The sequence below is a fragment of the Bufo bufo genome, chromosome 2 (genome assembly GCF_905171765.1).
Source record: "Bufo bufo chromosome 2, aBufBuf1.1, whole genome shotgun sequence".
In the NCBI taxonomy this organism is placed as follows: Eukaryota; Metazoa; Chordata; class Amphibia; order Anura; family Bufonidae; genus Bufo; species Bufo bufo.
In genome coordinates this window covers 217,791,820-217,811,639 of record NC_053390.1, presented here as the reverse complement: position 1 = coordinate 217,811,639, position 19,820 = coordinate 217,791,820, and the positions used below count along the sequence as shown (strand labels likewise).

The following is a 19,820-nucleotide window of genomic DNA, read 5'->3' as shown; positions in this document are numbered from 1 at the left end:
AATAAGTCGCGCGACAGATAGGGCACAACTACACTGCAACATTTGTTGCACCAATGTCGCACGACAATTTTTATAATGGCAGTCTGTGGTGTCGCACTGCAACATGCAACATACTGCGACGCAAAAGTCGAAGAAAAATCCATCTCGAATGGATTTTCTGCGACTGTTGCGTCGCAGTTGCAGCATGTTGCAGTGCAACACCATAGACTGCCATTATAAAATTTGTTGCACGACATTAGTGCGACAAAATGTAGCGCGACAAATGTCGTCGTGTAGACGTAGCCTTAATGATGAAAGTATGTGATATGTTTAAAAACATAAAAATGTATATGTATGTATTTTGGGGCATCTAAGTGTATACATCCTTAATAACACTTCATAAACTGTCCACATTCTTTTTTTTTTTATTTATTTTTGTACAAAAATTGTGCATGTATAAATAACAGAGACAAATAAAACTATCACATACAGCGGTGTTCTTCTAGGTTTACAACACAACATTGTGTGTGATTTACAAACTCTTGTAATTATCCAGAAAGGAGTCCTTATGATTTGTGCAGGCAGCTGTAATAAGCATTAGCCGAAAGCCGCATCATTTGTGACAAGTGAACTATGGTTTGATACTCTGGTGTTAAAATCTGACACAAGCTTAATTATTAAAGAAGGTCCAAGAAGTCCATCAAAGCCTTGTTGTAATAATTTGCATTGCAGTCAATCTTTTCCCTAAAATAAAGGTCTTAATTTCTTCTTCTTTGCCTTCATTACTGGTGGCAATGAGATCTTAAAAGCAGTCCTGTAAATAAACATAAATGTGCGTACATTATGGACAGTGGCATACTGGTTTAATGGAATGCTACTGTGTGTAAATAAGGAGGGAAAATTCCTTAAAATCAGATCATTCCAAAAGCCAGTTATCTGTAACAATGTGGAAATTCAAGTCAAGAAGCAGAAGACTGAATAAAAGGTAACTAATTAAGAAGTTCCTAATTAAAAACAGAGCTAAGGCTACTTTCACACTGCCGTTTTGGCTTTCCGTTTGAGAGATCCGTTCAGGGCTCTCACAAGCGGTCCAAAACGGATCAGTTTTGCCCTAATGCATTCTGAATGGAAAAGGATGCGCTCAGAATGCATCAGTTTGCCTCCGTTCCGTCTCCATTCCGCATTGGTGTCCGTCTGACGAAACTGAGCCAAACGGATCCGTCCTGGCACACAATGTAAGTCAATGGGGATGGATCAGTTTTCTCTGACACAATAGAAAACGGATCCGTCCTCCATTGACTTTCAATAAAGTTCAAGACGGATCAGTCTTGGCTATGTTACAGATAATCCAAATGGATCCGTTCTGAATGGATGCAGACGGTTGTATTATCTGAACGGATCCGTCTGTGTAGATCAATGAGGGATCCGCACCAAATGCAAGTGTGAAAGTAGCCTAAAATGGCATATGGTGTACATGGTGACTAATGTACTTTTTATGACCATCCAATATAGCAGAATGTCTGACCACGTGTCACCAATTAGGTGCCATTGATCCCTGATTAAAGAATTTTGTCATATAAAATGTAAAGGGGTTTGCGATCCACAAGATGCGACGAAAGATAAGACTTGTCCTATCTTTTGCTTTACAGAGGTACGGACCCGGAAGCACACGGAAGGGCTCTTGTGTTTTTCTATGTGCCTCCGTGACACAAAAGACTGGACAAGTCCTATCTTTGTCAGTATTCTGCGGATCGTAGACCTATTGAAGTCAGTGTTTCCACAGTGCACATGGCCGGTGCCCATGTTTTGTGGATCTGCGTTTTACGGTTTTGCAAGACGGGCACAGCCGTCACACGGTTGCGTGAATACAGCCTAATGATCATACCCTTAAAATTAAAATACTGGCCATTGCCATGCCTTTTGCTGCCTCTGTGCCTAACTGGATGTCAATGCTGAGGGTAATGATTGTAAAGATTTGGATAACCACTTTAGGCTGAGTTCACACGGGCGAGATTTCCGCGCGGGTGCAATGCGCGAGGTGAACGCATTGCACCCGCACTGAATCCGGACCCATTCACTTCTATGGGGCTGTGCACATGAGCGGTGATTTTCACACATCACTTATGCGTTGCGTGAAAATCGCAGCATGCTCTATATTGTGCGTTTATCATGCAACGCAGAGCCCATAGAAGTGAATAGGGCTGAGTGAAAATCGCAAGCATCCGCAATCAAGTGCGGATGCGGTGCGATTTTCACGCATGGTTGCCAAGATGACAGTCTATTCACTGTATTATTTTCCCTTATAGCATTCTTTAATACAGAATGCTTAGTAGGTGGTCAATTGAGGGTTAAAAAATTAAAAATAATTAACTCACCTTCTTCTCTTGATCGTGTAGCTGCCGGTTTCTTCTTACTTCTTTAATCATGAGCTGCCGGCTAAAGGACCTGTGGTGACATCACATCACATGGGCCAATCACATGGTCCAATCACCGTGGTGATGGACCATGTGATCTGACGTCACCACAGGTCCTTTAGCCAGCAGCTCATGATTGGGCGTGGAACGGGGGCGGACCCATTCATTCTCTATGGGGACGGAATGGAGTGTGCTGTCCGCATCCGCATTTGCGGAGCGCGGCCCCGATCTTCGGGTCCGCAGCTCCGCAAAAGATAGAACTTGTCCTATTCTTCTCCGCAGCTGCGGACAAGAATAGGCATTTCTATAGGGGTGCCGGGCGGGAGTGTTGCAGATCCGCAATTTGCGGGTCCGCAATACACCACGGATGTGTAAATGGAGCCTAAAATAAAAAAAAGGTCTTGAATCTGGTTTTTGGCCACCCCCTGATCTATCTGATGTGTTAAACATGGGGCAGAAATCATGATACTTACTCGCAGGTTGTACAGATGGGACTGAAATTACAGAATACTAAAAAAGAATAAAGACAAGGAAAAAAAAAAAAGTTACGTGTTGGTTACAAAACTAAAAAACAAAAACAAATTATCCCAACAGATTCAGTAGTATCTTCATTTCTGTATCTGGAAATGAACAAGTGAACATCATGAATGAGTAATTATAGGCCTGCATGCATTCCAAGCATAAAAACCACATAATATAATCCCAGAAATTGGGATTGGAATTTTGTGTTAATATAAGTAATGCAGTTGCCTACAGCAACCAAATTCATGTTTTCCTTAAAAGGGTTGTCTCACTTCAGCAAAACTAGATTTTTGTACTTACCGTAAAATCTGTTTCTCTTCCGTTCATTGGGGGACACAGGCTTGACCATGGGTATAGCTGTTGCCACTAGGAGGCGACACTAAGCACAAAGATGTGAGCTCCTCCCTTCAGCTATACCCTTCCTACAGGGACTAAGCTAAGGGTACTTTCACACTTGCGTTTTTCTTTTCCGGCATAGGGTTCCGGTATAGAGCCCCTAGGACGTAAAAACTGATCAGTTTTATCCCCATGCATTTTGAATGGAGAACATTCCATTCAGGATGCATCAGGATGTCTTCAGTTCAGTCTTTTTGACTGCTCAGGAAAAAGATAAAACCGCAGCATGCTACGGTTTTATCTCTGGCCAAAAAAACTGAAGACTTGCCTGAATGCCGTATCCGGGATTTTTTTCCATAGGAATGTATTCGTGCCGGATCCGGCATTTAAAATACCGGAATGCCGGGTCCGTCCTTCTGGTCTGTGCATGCGCAGACCCCAAAAAAAGTGGAAAAAAATAAATGCCGGATCCGTTTTTCCTGATGACACCGGAAAGACGGATCCGGCATTTCAATGCATTTTTCTGACTGATGAGGCATTTTTCAGACTGATCAGGATCCCGATCTGTCTTACAAATGCCATCAGTTGGAACTGCTTGCCGGATCACTCTGCCGCAAGTGTGAAAGTAGCCAACATCAGTTAGTGCAAAAGCAGTAGGAGAAGCAACACAAAAACAGGAAACCAAACTACGTACAAACCCAGAACCACACAGGCCAGAAAAAAAGGCCCGTAAACGAGAGAACAGGTGGTCCCCCAAAGAACGGAAGAGAAACAAATTTTACGGTATGTACAAAAATCTAGTTTTCTCATCCGTGTCATTGGGGGACACAGGATTGACCATGGGACGTTACAGAGCAGTCCCAAGGGGGGCCTAAACACTCCCCCCCCCAATTAGAGAACCGCCATCTGCAAAACTCTGCGCCCCAGAGAAGCGTCAAAAGACGCAAAGGTGTTTACCCTGTAAAACTTTGAAAAAGTATGCAAAGACAGCCACCTTGCATACCTGCAGGGCCGAAGCCCCATGATGCAATGCCCAAGAGGCCCCCACTGCCCGAGCAGCAGAATGAGCAGTAACTCAGAAGGGTTGGGCCCGGTCACTGACGCGGTACGCTTCCACAATGGCCAAACGAATTCATCGGGAAATTGAGGTTTTAGGCGTAGTCAGCCCTCGTCTCGGCCCCTCTGGAATGACTAACAGGTAATCCGTCCGCCGGAAAGAGGACGTCTGGGACAGATAGAGACTGCTCAGGAGGAGGAGACGGGTCAGGACAAAATTAAGGAAGAATGATCTCTTCATTGAGATGGAATGCCGACACAACCTTCGGAAGGAAGGACTGAACAGGGCGAAGGACTACCTTGTCCTGATGGAGGATCAGGAAAGGCGACCGACAGGAAAGAGCCGCAAGTTCCGACACGCTACAGATAGAAGTGATTGCCACCAAAAAGGCCACCTTGTAGGACAGGAAGCAAAGTGACACCTGCTGCAAAGGCTCAAACGGAAAAGACTCGAGAGTGCTGAGCACTAGATTAAGATCCAAAGGTTTCATCGGCGGATGGAAAGTGGGAGCAGCGTGCGCAACCCCCTGCAGAAAGGTCCGAACCGCTGAAAAAGAATAGAAAGAGATGAAACTTGCTCTTTGAGGGAGCTGAGAGCCAGCCCCAAGTCCATGCCTGACTGCAGGAAAGACAACAGCAACCAGAAACGAATGGGAGACAGCTGGTGACGCTAGCACCAACTAAAGTAGGACTTCCAGGTCCGGTGGCAGATTTGGGAAGACAACGGTTTTCTGGCACGAATCATGGTCTAGACCACAGCATCCGAGAAACCCCTAGCCCTTAGTACGGCAGCTTCAACAGCCATGCCGTTAAATGTAGCGACCCTAAATTCGGATGGAAGATCGGTCCCTGCGACAAAAGGTCCTCCCGAAGAGGAAGACGCCAGGGTTCGTCGGCGAGGAGGGCGATTAGAGATGTGTGCCACAACCGGCGTGGCCAATCGGGGGCCATGAGAATGACGGGCAGACCTTCGGACCTGATCTTCCGGAGGAGACATGGAATGAGGAAGAGGAGGGAACATGTAATGAAAGGTGAACTAACTCCACTGAATCACTAGGGTGTCGCACGCCAGGGCCATGGGATCCCTGGACCGCACAACGAATTTCTCAACTTTGTGGTTGAAGCGGGAGGCCATGAGATCCACGTCCGGCCAACCCCATCGCTCGCAGATGGCTTGAAAAACCTGCGGGTGAAAAGCCCTTGCGGGAGTAGGCCGCAGGGCGAAGAAATAAAGAAGGGCCTCTGGAATAGGACGCCTTGTACCCGGAAAGCTTCTGCAGCCCCACCCCCCTCCCGACAGGGGAACACACCTGGAGGTAACAAGCTCTGTGGGGGGACAGGTAACCTGAGAAGGGGAGGATGTTGAAAAGGGGGGCACTTTGGGGCCAGGAATACTCACCTGTCCGGCGTCTTCTGCCCCGATGGCTCCAGCCGGATCACCACCTTCGGTGTGCGGCCCCTTGCGGAGGGACGCTACACTGGAAACAGAGGGGACTTGTGGTGGGCGGCCATGGTGATCCGAAGGCTGGCAGGATGCAGAGGCTTTAGGAACCTCTGGTCCTCCTATTTTTCTGGAGATCGGGAAGGAGGAGCGGGCTTGGGGACCCCCTGGTCTCCCGTCTCCTGGGTGGGAGTGCAGGCAGCTAGGACTGCCTGAAACTCCCGCTAGAAAAAAGAATTAAAAAAATAATAATAATAATCAGCAGACCTGTAACGCAGGGAAGTCTGCCTCCTACAGACACTAAGCTAAAACGGATTTAGCTTAGTCCCTGTAGGAAGGGTATAGCTGAAGGGGAGGAGCTTACACTTTGTGTGCTTAGTGTCCGCCTCCTAGCGGCAACAGCTATGCCCATGGTCAAAGCCTGTGTCCGCCAATGACACGGATGAGAAATGGCATTTATCATGTAAATAAAGTTAATACAAAATCACTTACTAATGTACAGATGTAGCAGGGTTAACACACAAACTCTTAACTCAAATTTCTTAACTCATCACGTTATCTTGAAACAAAAGCCATTGAAAAGCAATTAAAAGGTGTTTGCTTAACGCATTTAGTTTGGATAACACGTCTCATAAAGCATGTGTGTTAAAGGGGTTGTCTGAGCTGAACCCGGACAAACCTCTATTTTCACCCAGGCAGCCCCCCTGGCAAGAGCATCGGAGCAGTTCATGCTCCAATGCTCTCCTTTGCACTGCGCTAAATTGCACAGGACAAAGGCTCTTTTGTTTACAAGAACACACTGCCGGGCGGAGCCTTCCGCCCGGCAGTGTGTTCGGTGATATCACCGGCTCTGATGGGCAGGCTTTAACGCTGCCCTAGCCGTTTTACTGGCTAGAGCAGCGCTAAAGCCCGCCCATCAGTTCCGGTGATGTCACCGGGCTCCCTGAACAGCCGAAAGAAGAGGCTTCAGCGCTCCTGCAAGGGAGCCGGTACGTCACCGAGTCTAAGAAAACGTCACTTCCGGCGAATAATTTCCTATAAGAAAACGGGGCTTCAGAAACATGTGGAAAAGGTAAGACATGGATGTATGCTACATGTATGTCTGTCTTGTACTAATGGAACTAAGTCCTCAATCCCGGACAACCCCTTTAACTCACTTTATCTCCAGTGGCTGGTTTCTCGGATTTCACTGAGGGTCACATGACCTGTGATGTCAGCTTCTCTCCCTCCTCTGATAATGTTCATGCACAAGCCTGAGAGATCTGTATACTAGATGTCACTGTGCTGGCCACGCCCCCCTGCACTGCCAGCTGCTGCTTATTGCTCTCTCCCAGGATTCTTAACCCCTTCAGCTGCACAGACTCGGGGCTGAAGTGTTTACTATGTAGCTGCAGGCAGTGAGGAGACAAATGCTGGGAACAGGAGCTGAAAGAGAAGTTCTGCAGAGCATTGCAGGTAGGGGGAAGATCCTGTGTGTATTAGCAGTGTTATTGTACAGCTGGGACTTGTAGTCCTACACATACAACATGCTGCCGAGTCTCCCAGCAGGCAGACATGTCACTCAGGGCAGCACTTGTATTCACTCCCTTAGCAGTGTCATCATACAGCTGGGACTTGTAGTCCTACACATACAACATGCTGCAGAGTCTCCCAGCAGGCAGACATGTCACTCAGGGCAGCACTTGTATTCACTCCCTTAGCAGTGTCATTATACAGCTGGGACTTGTAGTTCTACACATACAACATGCTGCTGAGTCTCCCAGCAGGCAGACATGTCACTCAGGGCAGTACTTGTATTCACTCCCTTAGCAGTGTCATTATACAGCTGGGACTTGTAGTTCTACACATACAACATGCTGCTGATTCTCCCAGCAGGCAGACATGTCACTCAGGGCAGCACTTGTATTCACTCCCTTAGCAGTGTCATTATACAGCTGGGACTTGTAGTTCTACACATACAACATGCTGCAGAGTCTCCCAGCAGGCAGACATGTCACTCAGGGCAGCACTTGTATTCACTCCCTTAGCAGTGTCATTATACAGCTGGGACTTGTAGTTCTACACATACAACATGCTGCAGAGTCTCCCAGCAGGCAGACATGTCACTCAGGGCAATACTTGTATCCACTCCCTTAGCAGTGCAGGGGGAGGGGCAGAGATGGTTTTTATTGCATGTAAACAAAGGGCCAGAAGAGAACCAGGGAAATGAGGAAATATATATATATTTTTTGCATAAAACTTGCTTAGTTATCTATCGCTGACCATCAGATTTACAGTGCTATATCTTTTTTTTCCATAACTCAGACAACCCCTTTAACTCTACTACATCCGTATTATTATTATCCATATTGCTTCCTTTGCTTGCTTGATTCATTTTTCTATTACATGATGCACTGCTCGTTTTCATGGTTACGACCACCGTGCAATCCATCAGTGGTGGTCATGAATCCAGTTGCTGAAGTGAGACAGCCACTTAAATGTTAGTAACCGATTTTGTAATCAAAGCAAAGGTCTGAAGTATGTATATAAATTATCCATGAGACAGAACTTAAGGGGGTTGATTCAGCATTAGAAAAGCATATCTGTCTTCTTGCAAAAACAGCACCACGTCTGCAAATAGACTGTGGTGGTGTCGCAAGTTAGCTCCATTAAACCAATGGGATTGAGCTGTGATACCATGTAAAACCTCTGGACAGGTAATGGTGTTAAAGATCTGATGTTTTTCAAATCCCGGACAACCTCAGGCTTATGGAACTTACAGACTCAGTTATGTATATTGCAGGCCTTGAGGGGATACAGTAAAATTTGGCATTAGCTAGAATGCAGCTAATCGATTGTCCATGCGATCATATGAACGATCAAACCAGCAGCATCACATATTAGTCAGGGAGCCAGGTTAAGAAAAAAGACCCCTAAATACCACAGCAGGCTTGCATAAAGTGGCATATGATGGAGTCAATTATGGCAAACACATGCAGCTGTAGCTGTTCACGACCTGAAATCTTCCAATCTGACATCATATTTTCAGCAGAAAAGTCAAGTTTGATCGAACCATCATTTGTGTACAATTTTCAAATCATGGTTGGCTGAATTGGCCAAAACTTGCCATTTCGGATGACTTGATGATCTTCTGGTTATGGACAGCTTAACGAGGGAATCTCTGAGGCACTGCAGTAGGCATAACACAATGAATGCCTTTACAAAGTAAAAGATTTTCCTTAGCAGATTCTTACTTGACAGACAAACAGAGCAAACATAACCAATTTCTATCATGTTCCGATGGCAGAAGCACGCTGCCCTGTAGTCCACGTGGACAGGAGGGGGGAGATTCAGCTGTGATCTTTGATCCGGACCAGGAAGGAAGACCCACTATTGAAAGAAGAATACAGAGGTCAGGTATGTAAAGGACATAATGTGGTCTCAGTCTGGAATACAACTAGGCTTGAGTACTAGAAGTAAAATAGTAGTAGAACACATTGCATTTCTTATGCCAAGCAGTACTTTAACCCACATCTATTAGCTGGGCACAATGTAAAATGGGGCAGTTACCATTCACCAAATAAGCCAAGAATATTAAAAAATTGCAATTTAAGCAACTTCCTATACGATTTAAAGGCTTAATACCAAGTTTTTAACCTATTCCCTATTCACAGGGGAGACGTATCTGATATATGGGGAGACAAAGGACCCCCCACTGAACATGAGCGCTAAAGCATGCGTGCTAACGCTTCATTCATAATTATGGGACTGCCAAAGAGAAGCTATATACAGTACCCAGTGATCTCCGGCAGGTCATGCATGCTCTACAGCTGCTTCAGTCGTACAGGGAGACAGAAGACACTGTTCTCGTGATGATCAGAATCTTATTTCTTATACATGGATAGGGGATCAGTTCAAAACTTGCCAAAAACCCTTGAACAACTTCATACGACATATCAGTAGGGGTCTATGTGCCGATACCCCTAGTGATCACCAACACAAGGCACAAACTTCTAACCTATGGCAGTTCTAAATCAGACATCATCTCCATGGAATATCAGGTTAAATATTAGCTGTAGCGTGAGGAGGATAAACTGCCAGTACAGTGGCCGATTAACCCTATATGCCACGGTGTTCAATGTCTCACAATTACCGGTGCAAGTGTTCAGTGGTAAGTTTTAAAAGGATCCCAAATTATTTAGCCCATATCCCGTCCTTGCACAAAGGCCCTCTGCTGTAAGGGCTGCCCCTGGGCAAAACAGTCTTCATGTCAAGCAAGCTGACATCACAACTGGTTTTCTGTCACGTAAGCTGCTGTGACATCACAACTATGTTTCTGCCACGTAAGCTGCTATGACATCATAAATGTCTTGCAGTCAGGTAAGCTGCTGTGACATCACAAATGTCTTGCAGCCAGATACACCCTATTTATAATATAATCAATAACCCCATGTTCCCCCCTTTGTACCTTGAAAAATGGACAATAGAACTAGGTAGGGAGTTCAATAACTCTGAGATAAAAGATATCATTTCAAATGCAAGATCTAGATCGATTAGCCCCAAAATACAAGAAACTCATTTCAAAATAGTCTCGCGTTGGTAAAGAACCCCTATTATACTCAATTGCATGTTCCCAGACATATCCCCAATGTGTTGGAGATGTGAAAACTGAAAGGGGTACTATATCCCACATATGGATTCATTGCAAACAGCTAGAAACCTTTTGGAAGTCCATCACCATGATAATCAGTAAAACTTTTAACACGACAGCTAAAATTCCCCCAAACCTGATTCTATTTAGTATATTTGATATACATACTTCTACTATCAGACATACCTTACACATGTTAAACGTAGCCAAGTTACTGATCCCTAAACTATGGAAGGAAAAAGAACCTTCTTCCATCTCAGAATGGTTAAAAGAGATGCATATTTTACACAATTATGAGAAACTAAGACTAATTAGAGACGATAATAAGCCCAGATACCATCAAACATGGGACCCTTGGACCAAACTCTTAGAAAACGATGCCATAACTGAATTTCTTTAACTATTCAGTTTCAACATATCTGACCCTGTATTCATACAGCTAGATTAAACCCGATTCCCCCCTCATGTATCCCCTGTTAATTTGTTCTCTCCCCAGTTATTGTTCTTTTTGAAGCGCGGCTGGGATGACCCGACTAGATTGTTACACTCAGTAATTTAGAAGTTGACTAAACTCCGAAATATTAGGAAACTGAGTGGAATAGGGTCATAACAAATAGCAAGCATTTTATTGTGTTATCAATAAAGACTTCAGTCCTAATTTTCTATTTGATTACCTGTCGTCCCAGCGACAACTGTTATAGGTTCAACAACTTTTGAGCGTTAGATCTTTTTTTTCTTCTACATTAACACTTGATTATTGTATAATCTTATTGTAATACATGACATGACATTTAATGCTATGTATATCAATTTTATTTTTTGCATGTGACATTGATCTGCATTATTATTTCATTGTAAAAAAGAATGTTGCTTTTTGAACTTGAAAAACCTGAATAAAGAAAGAATTTAAACAGATACACACCTGTGACATCATAAACGTCTTGCAGCCAGATACACCTCTGTGACATCACAAACGTCTTGCAGCCAGATACACCTCTGTGACATCACAAATGTCTTGCAGGCAGATACACCTCTGTGACATCACAAATGTCTTGCAGCCAGATACACCTCTGTGACATCATAAACGTCTTGCAGCCAGATACACCTCTGTGACATCACAAATGTCTTGCAGCCAGATACACCCCTGTGACATCACAAACGTCTTGCAGCCAGATACACCTCTGTGACATCATAAACGTCTTGCAGCCAGATACACCTCTGTGACATCACAAATGTCTTGCAGCCAGATACACCTCTGTGACATCACAAATGTCTTGCAGCCAGATACACCCCTGTGACATCACAAACGTCTTGCAGCCAGATACACCTCTGTGACATCATAAACGTCTTGCAGCCAGATACACCTCTGTGACATCACAAACGTCTTGCAGCCAGATACACCTCTGTGACATCACAAATGTCTTGCAGGCAGATACACCTCTGTGACATCACAAATGTCTTGCAGCCAGATACACCTCTGTGACATCATAAACGTCTTGCAGCCAGATACACCTCTGTGACATCACAAATGTCTTGCAGCCAGATACACCCTGTGACATCACAAACGTCTTGCAGCCAGATACACCTCTGTGACATCATAAACGTCTTGCAGCCAGATACACCTCTGTGACATCACAAATGTCTTGCAGCCAGCTACACCTCTGTGACATCACAAATGTCTTGCAGCCAGATACACCTCTGTGACATCATAAAGGTCTTGCAGCCAGATACACCTCTGTGACATCACAAATGTCTTGCAGCCAGATACACCTCTGTGAAAACACAAATGTCTTGCAGCCAGATACACCTCTGTGACATCATAAAGGTCTTGCAGCCAGATACACCTCTGTGACATCACAAATGTCTTGCAGCAAGGTAAGCTGAATGACATAAAAATGTCTTGGGAGTCAGGGAAGCTGCTGGGATATCAGAACGATGTTTCTCTCAGGTAAGCTTCTATGACATCACAAATGTCTTGCAGCCAGGTAAGCTGCTGTGACATCACAAACATGTTTTGTCAAGTAAACGGTTACAGCATTACGTGTAGGTTTAAATCAAGTAAGCTACTGTGACATCACAAGTATGTTAAATAAAATGAACTACTATGACAACACAAGTGGGTTTTAGACTGGTAGCATGCAGCAAAAATCACAACTAGTTTCAGTCAGGTAAGCGGCTATGGAATCAGGTGTATTTCAGTCAGAAAAGCTGCTATGATGTGTTTCAGTCAAATAATCTACTGTGACATCACAACCAGTTTCAGTTCTCTTTAAACAGAACCTGTCACCACAAAATGCAGTGTAATCTGCTGGCAGAGAGGTGAGGGAAGAGGGGGAAGCTGAGCAGACTTCCTTGGCCAGGGCATGCGCACCGCGATGCCCATTGCTGGCACGGCAGCGCAGTAGCTTATGCGCATGCGCCAGCTAACAGCGCGGAAACTGCAGAAAGGAGGCGGTCCATCGGCGCAGGAGAAGAGGAGGAAAGCCGAGCAAGCAGCTGTCACTGCAGACACAAAAAGCCAAGAGAGGTAAATTTATCTGTTGGATCCATTAGCCGGCGCATGCGCATAAGCTACTGTGATGCCAGCAATGGGCATCGCAGTGCACATGCCCCGGCCAAGGAAGTCAGCGCGCAGGTGCGGGATCTCACTGAGGAGGAGAGAAAACAGATTGGGGGGCAGAGGAAGAGGCTGGGCGGGGATAAGAGCCAAAGAGGCAGCGCTGCCTGGGCACCAATGCGGTGGACGCCGCCCCTGGGCACTTGCGAGCCCTTATTTACATAAGCATCAAAGTTCGTTTTTGGCAGTTTTACAAGTCTACAAAAGCATATAAAGGTACCGTTTTAATCATCTGTGTTGCGGCTACAACGCTATGGGAACTGTTAAAAAGGGGTAAATGTGCTGACAGACTCCCTTTAAGTCCACCCCAGTGCACAGCTATAAGTGACTGACATCTCTCTTTGTATACACACTTACACAGAGAATGCTATCAATCACTCATAACATCTGCCCCGTGTACAACTGAAGTCAGAAAGAACAGAGATATAAATGAATAAATTGCAAGAATTATTGAATCTTTTCCCACAAAACTATATATCAATCTGCTCAGCTCCTCCTGCTGAATAACATGCTGCCTAAAATCAATGCACCCATATAGTGTTCATGCACAAGGACCCTATAGCTGTTACACCGGGATGTGTAATCCCGCCTTTAAAGGGAGAAAGCGCTAGAATATAAAGGGGTTGTCCACTTATTCTATATTGATGAGCGATGTCTACAACGAGCAGGTAAACAGTGAGGAGAACACAGTGCTCCAACAAACGCTGCAGTCTCTTCATACAGCTGACCGGCAGGGTGCTGGCTGTTGGGCATCCGCCAATTTGATATTGATGACCTCATCAATATAGAATAAGCAAACAATCCCTTTTAAGGGACAAGTCCATCATACGTTTATCACAGTTCAGGAATTATATGCCAGGTATGTTAATATTCTATGTATTTTTTTAATATATAAAAAAAAAAATGGGTGGATGGTTTCCTGGATATAATTTCTGAAGTCACTTCATGTGTACTAGTTCCTGTCCAAAGTCTTTTAACTTCCGGTCTGAAATTTTAGCATGGCAGAGAATCTCACTTACCACTCTGTCAGACCATCAGTTAGAGCACAGAGAAATGAGGGGTGGTGACTCAATTAGAGTACCATTCCTCCCATATGCTATCCCAGTAGTGTGGCTGGTCAGAGCTTCGTACATTACACAAATCAATGTTTATTTAGGCCTATTAGGAGAATAGAGCTGTCATTGTGGCACTCATTCCAGTCCTCCACCTACTAGTTCAATGAAGATTACCTTCCAGATAAACCCTTCACTGTTCACCCTTACCCTTTCTAAAAGGAAGTGTTGCTTTAAAGAGGCTTATCCTCAGGATAGGTCAGCAATGTCCGATTGGTGGAGATCTGACTCTCGGCACTCCTGCCTATCAGCAGTTTCGCTCCAGCAAGTGCTGCGGCCTCTTCCTAGACCAGTTACATCACATTCATTGGTCGTATGGCCTCGGCGCAGGTCAGTTCCATTCATGTGATCTGCAAAACCAAGCACAGCCGCTATACAATGTACAGCGCTGTTCTTAGTATGCCGTGAGGAGGCCACATCTCTCATCAGAGCACCGGGGCCTCTTCAAACTGTTGATTAGATACTAATGAACTATCCTGAGGATAGGTCATCAATATCAAAATCTTAGAGAGCCACTTTGATTTCTTCCTTTCCCTTGATCCTATTTTGTCTCCTGTTACAATTAAAACCAAGAATCATAGAGAAATCTTCTCCGTGTGTCCCAGGAGCTTCGTCGTATCCCCCTCCTATTTACTGTATTGTGAATGGGTGTATGAATGTTTACTTTTATCATTCATTACTAGGTTGAGTATTGCTACGTAACGGTCAGGTCCTCTGAACTCCTACAACGCACTGCTCTCTAGTAACAGGAAAAATGTCACGTAACCAAAAATCTCTCAACTTTATCTAAATGTGTTATGGCCTATCAGATTTTGTGTTTGCTATACAAGATCCAGATTTGACAAAGAAATAAGGGGATGTATAGACCATATATCTGTGAAGTCACAGCACTGTCATTTGAAAGATGCAGACCCTCATACTCTGAAATATCTTACCAATAAGTACTGCAGTAGGGAGCTGACTTGTGGTATCTTCAGATATAGACCACCCGTTATGTCACAGGCCTGCAAACACAAATACAACTGGCATGTACAAAGCGCTGCTTCAGTTTTATCCTATACAAGCAACTTAGATATAAATTTGGCAAACTCATGCAAAAGGTGAAAAAATATATAATGCATAGAAATAGGAAACATAACGCAAAATGATTCTACAAGTGACAAGACCAGCTGTAAATAACCTATAAGTAGATTTTTGGGTAAGGGCCCATGCCATCCCGTTTGTTGAGAGTAGTAATGAGACAAGCAGTAAAGCTGACCATTCCCTCTTGTTTCTTTAATTAAAGCTACATTCAGACGATCATATCCATTTTGGATTCTGTGTGCATCCCGCGCTTTTTGAAGGCCCCATTGAAAATAATGCCTATTCTTGTCTGCAAAATGGAGAAAAATAGGACATGCTCTATAATTAGCGGCTTGGGTGCACAAATGCAGACAGCACACAAATGACATCCATGTGCTGTCTGCATTTTTTGTGGTTACCCTTAGAAATAAATGGGTCTGCGTGCGATCCGCAATGTTTGCGGATTGGACGGGGACAGCAAATACTGTAGTGTGAATGTTGCCTTAGGGAAAAGTGGACAGTGTAAAAACTGCAGAATTATATAAAAAAATAATTTAAATATAGACAGACATGGAAAATTTATAAAATTCAGGAAAATTCTAAACAAATGTTAAATGTTATAATGTGATTTTCTGCTGACACATTTCCTTTAAATATTTCAAGATCAATCATTAGATCACTTCACTATACGTTACAATCTTGTTGCAGCTTTCATTGAAAAGAGAAAAAAAGAGGTGGACTTAATTGGTTGCTGTGGGCATCAAAGAAAACCATGGCCAGAATTGTGCATCTGCTTAGAAAGTTAGGTAGAAACTAAATGATGCCAGTTTAGTTATGGGGAATAGCAGTAACACCACAAATACTAATATAACAGAAGATCGCCTCACTGTAAAAGATATACAAGTGCTTTTACATAATGTATAGGAAACTTTTACAAAATATGTTTCATGCTTTGTAGATCCATATATTTCCTATAAAATACCTTTTTTTTTTTTACAAAAAGGCCTACTACTACAATATAGTAGATGAGATTCTACATTATTGTAGCTAGCCACCTTTATGCACAGCAAATGTTTGTACCAGTTGAGCATTCAGACCCAGGCCTAACACCATACCTGCTGTAGAAGCCCAGAATCCGTGTCCAGTACACATGCATCAATGAGAATATTCTGAAGATTAGAAGAAAAAAAAATACTGTACTATTGCTTTTGAAGGACAGCATAACACAAGATTTATGGTTCTCTTTCCTTTCCACTAATGTAGAAATGCAGTGGTTGGGTGTTGGGATTAGGGTACTTTCACACTTGCGTTTTTCTTTTCTGGCATAGAGTTCCATCCTGGGGGTTCTATACCGGAAAATAACTGATCAGTTTTATCCTCATGCATTCTGACTGGAGAGCAATCCGTTCAGTATACATCAGGATGTCTTCAGTTCAGTCTTTTTTTTTTTATTATCTCCGGCCAATAATCCGGAACACTTGCTCCTTTTCCATAGGAATGTATTAGTGCCGGATCCAGCATTCAAAATACCGCAATGTCGGATTTTGAAAAAAATAAATGCTGGATCCGTTTTTCCGGATGACACCGGAAAGACGGATCCGGCATTTTAATGCATTTGTAAGAGGGATCAGGATCCTGATCAGTCTTACAAATGCCATCAGTTGGCATACGTTTTGACGGATCCGGCAGGTAGTTTCGGAGACGGAACTGTCTGCCGAAATACTCTGCCGCAAGTGTGAAAGTACATTTAGCGTAATGGCAACTAGGTATTTGGCCACCCATATTACTTTCTAAAGCAGCTTTAATTTCCACAGGATCCACAGAATTGGTTTATAGAAGCATTGACCCATGATCTGTGAAGGGCCATTTACATAGCCCAACAATCTGGGCAATTATTGGGAAGGAGCATTCCTAGAAATGCTGGTTCCTGATAATTGCCTGTTGTAAAGATGCTGCCAATAACCTGATAAACAAGCAAACACTTATTCACCAGGAGAAAGAATGGCTACTGTGGACACCAAAAATATTGTTTCAGCTCTCACTTCCAAGCAGGTTGGCAGCAAACAGTTTGTTCCCGATATTTGCCTGAACAGCCATGTAAAGGGACCTTAAAGGCTATGTACACCTGTGGGGGCAATTTTTTATATTTTTGAATTGTACTCATTTTGAGCTAAAAATCATTTATTCAATTGGTCTTTATTTAAATTATGGAGCCCTTTTTTCTGTACAGAGCTGAGATGCTCTAGTAGCTCCCTTTGAATTTTCTCTCTTTTCCATCAGTTGGGGAGCTGACGGGCTCCTTATCTCTGCTTTGACCTTATAAACACTCATTATAGCTCAGTTCTTATCTTACTTATAATGCAGTGGCTTAAATAAGTGTTTATGACCTCTCAGTAGTTTAGAGATAAGGCTTATTAGATGACCGCCACAAAGTGAAAGTGAAAGTACCAGTCACACAGTCAGAAAAACAGTTTTCCCTTTGTGACAGAACAACTGAATGGGGGTCATTTATCAAACTGGTGTAAAGTAGAACTGGCCGAGTTGCCGATAGCAAAATGAAAGGTTGAATCTGATTGGTTGCTATGGGCAACTAAGCCACTTCTACTTTACACCAGTTTGATAAATCTCCCCCAATATTTTTAGGCCAATTGAAAATATGATTTTTAGCCAAAAATGAGTAAAATGTAATCATAAACAAAAATTGCCTCCGAAAGTTCTCATGGCCTTTAAAATGTCAATCTGCTTGATGGGTTTGTTTTTCCTGAGATATGCAGCAGCAGATACATCTGGTTGCTGCTTGTCCCCATTAAAGAATATGCACATTCAGACTAATAGCTGTCACTCCAAATATGTTTATGACCATCCTAAAAAGCAAATACGTGATGTTTTGCACACAATGCAAAAAAAATCCCAAGAAAAAATACCTGTTTTTGAGCTGCAAATATGACATTCATGAAGTTCATGTACTGTATAGCACTATCTTCTGCCGCCTTAATCACCTACAGAAAGACAGATTGGAGTCATGATGCTCGTCTTTAGAACTCCATGCACATGAAATGAGCTTCAGCCTCCACATACTCACTAGTATCCGGGACTTTACTTCCTCTCCAGCTGTGGAGTAAAAGATAAAATAACACAGAAATGCTATTAATATAGAGATAACACAAAATTATCAATCTCTGCAAACAATGAAATTCAAGCCGGTAATACCTTTAGATTCTTTGCTTATCCTGTTAATATCTAGGACATTTATGATAAGGAAACAATATTCCAAGATCATTTCCATCCGCCATTCAGGAACATAAATTAAAAACAAACTAAAGCACCCTAGACGGTGGGGGCTAGATGAGACGGACATTAGTACTGCTCTTCTAAAACATTATTTTGGGCTAAAAAAGTAAAGTAAAAGTCCTTTTATATAGGCCACGGATTGGAGCAATTATGGGGGTGATCATACAAACACTTGTTTCCAATAACTGACCTGTGTAAATGTGTCAGTGATCACCCGACTAATGATCAAGTGTTCGTTCACTGGACGTGTGAGTCTTTTATGCAGCACATAAAATCATTGTTTGCTGCCAGCAAAAATTTCTTGCATTATTCCAATACTACAGATGTAATGAAAAAGGATACAGCATAGAGCTTTAGCTAAAGATCCCGCCAGAACAGTGTCGGTCCGTTGTCCTTTAATTTCTCCAGCTAAAATTAAATTAAAAAAAGGAGTGTTAAGTGATAGCAATCCTCATGTACACTGCTCAAAAAAATAAAGGGAACACAAAAATAACATCCTAGATCTGAATTAATTAAATATTCTTCTGAAATACTTTGTTCTTTACATAGTTGAATGTGCTGACAACAAAATCACACAAAAATTAAAAAATGGAAATCAAATTTTTCAACCCATGGAGGTCTGGATTTGGAGTCACCCTCAAAATTAAAGTGGAAAAACACACTACAGGCTGATCCAACTTTGATGTAATGTCCTTAAAACAAGTCAAAATGAGGCTCAGTAATGTGTGTGTGGCCTCCACTTGCCTGTATGACCTCCCTACAACGCCTGTGCATGCTCCTGATGAGGTGGCGGACGGTCTCCTGAGGGATCTCTTCCCAGACCTGGACTAAAGCATCTGCCAACTCCTGGACAGTCTGTGGCGCAACGTGACGTTGGTGGATAGAGCGAGACATGATGTCCCAGATGTGCTCAATTGGATTCAGGTCTGGGGAACGGGCGGGCCAGTCCATAGCATCAATGCCTTCGTCTTGCAGGAACTGCTGACACACTCCAGCCACAAGAGGTCTAGCATTGCCTTGCATTAGGAGGAACCCAGGGCCAACCGCACCAGCATATGGTCTCACAAGGGGTCTGAGGATCTCATCTCGGTACCTAATGGCAGTCAGGCTACCTCTGGCGAGCACATGGAGGGCTGTGCGGCCCTCCAAAGAAATGCCACCCCACACCATTACTGACCCAATGCCAAACCGGTCATGCTGGAGGATGTTGCAGGCAGCAGAACGTTCTCCACGGCGTCTCAAGACTCTGTCACGTCTGTCACATGTGCTCAGTGTGAACCTGCTTTCATCTGTGAAGAGCACAGGGCACCAGTGGCGAATTTGCCAATATTGGTGTTCTCTGGAAAATGCCAAACGTCCT

General features: G+C 43.6%; 1 protein-coding gene across 2 annotated transcripts in view; it reads right to left on the bottom strand.

Moving 5' to 3' along the window:
• Positions 1-294: 294 nt before the first annotated feature.
• Positions 295-19,820, bottom strand: part of GTF2H3 (general transcription factor IIH subunit 3) — a 25,236-nt gene continuing 5,710 nt past the window's right edge. The window contains exons 5-13 of one of the 2 annotated variants that reach the window (XM_040416212.1): positions 18,803-18,868; positions 18,380-18,409; positions 18,252-18,280; positions 18,094-18,168; positions 16,285-16,338; positions 15,043-15,111; positions 8,982-9,117; positions 2,867-2,903; positions 298-793 (exon numbers count right to left, since the gene is read on the bottom strand). In XM_040416212.1, the coding sequence (XP_040272146.1) occupies positions 724-793; positions 2,867-2,903; positions 8,982-9,117; positions 15,043-15,111; positions 16,285-16,338; positions 18,094-18,168; positions 18,252-18,280; positions 18,380-18,409; positions 18,803-18,868 (566 nt within the window). In that variant the 3' untranslated portion in view covers positions 298-723. Of the gene's footprint in view, positions 794-2,866; positions 2,904-8,981; positions 9,118-15,042; positions 15,112-16,284; positions 16,339-18,093; positions 18,169-18,251; positions 18,281-18,379; positions 18,410-18,802; positions 18,869-19,820 lie in introns of both variants that reach the window. The other variant, XM_040416213.1, reaches the window with a different exon arrangement.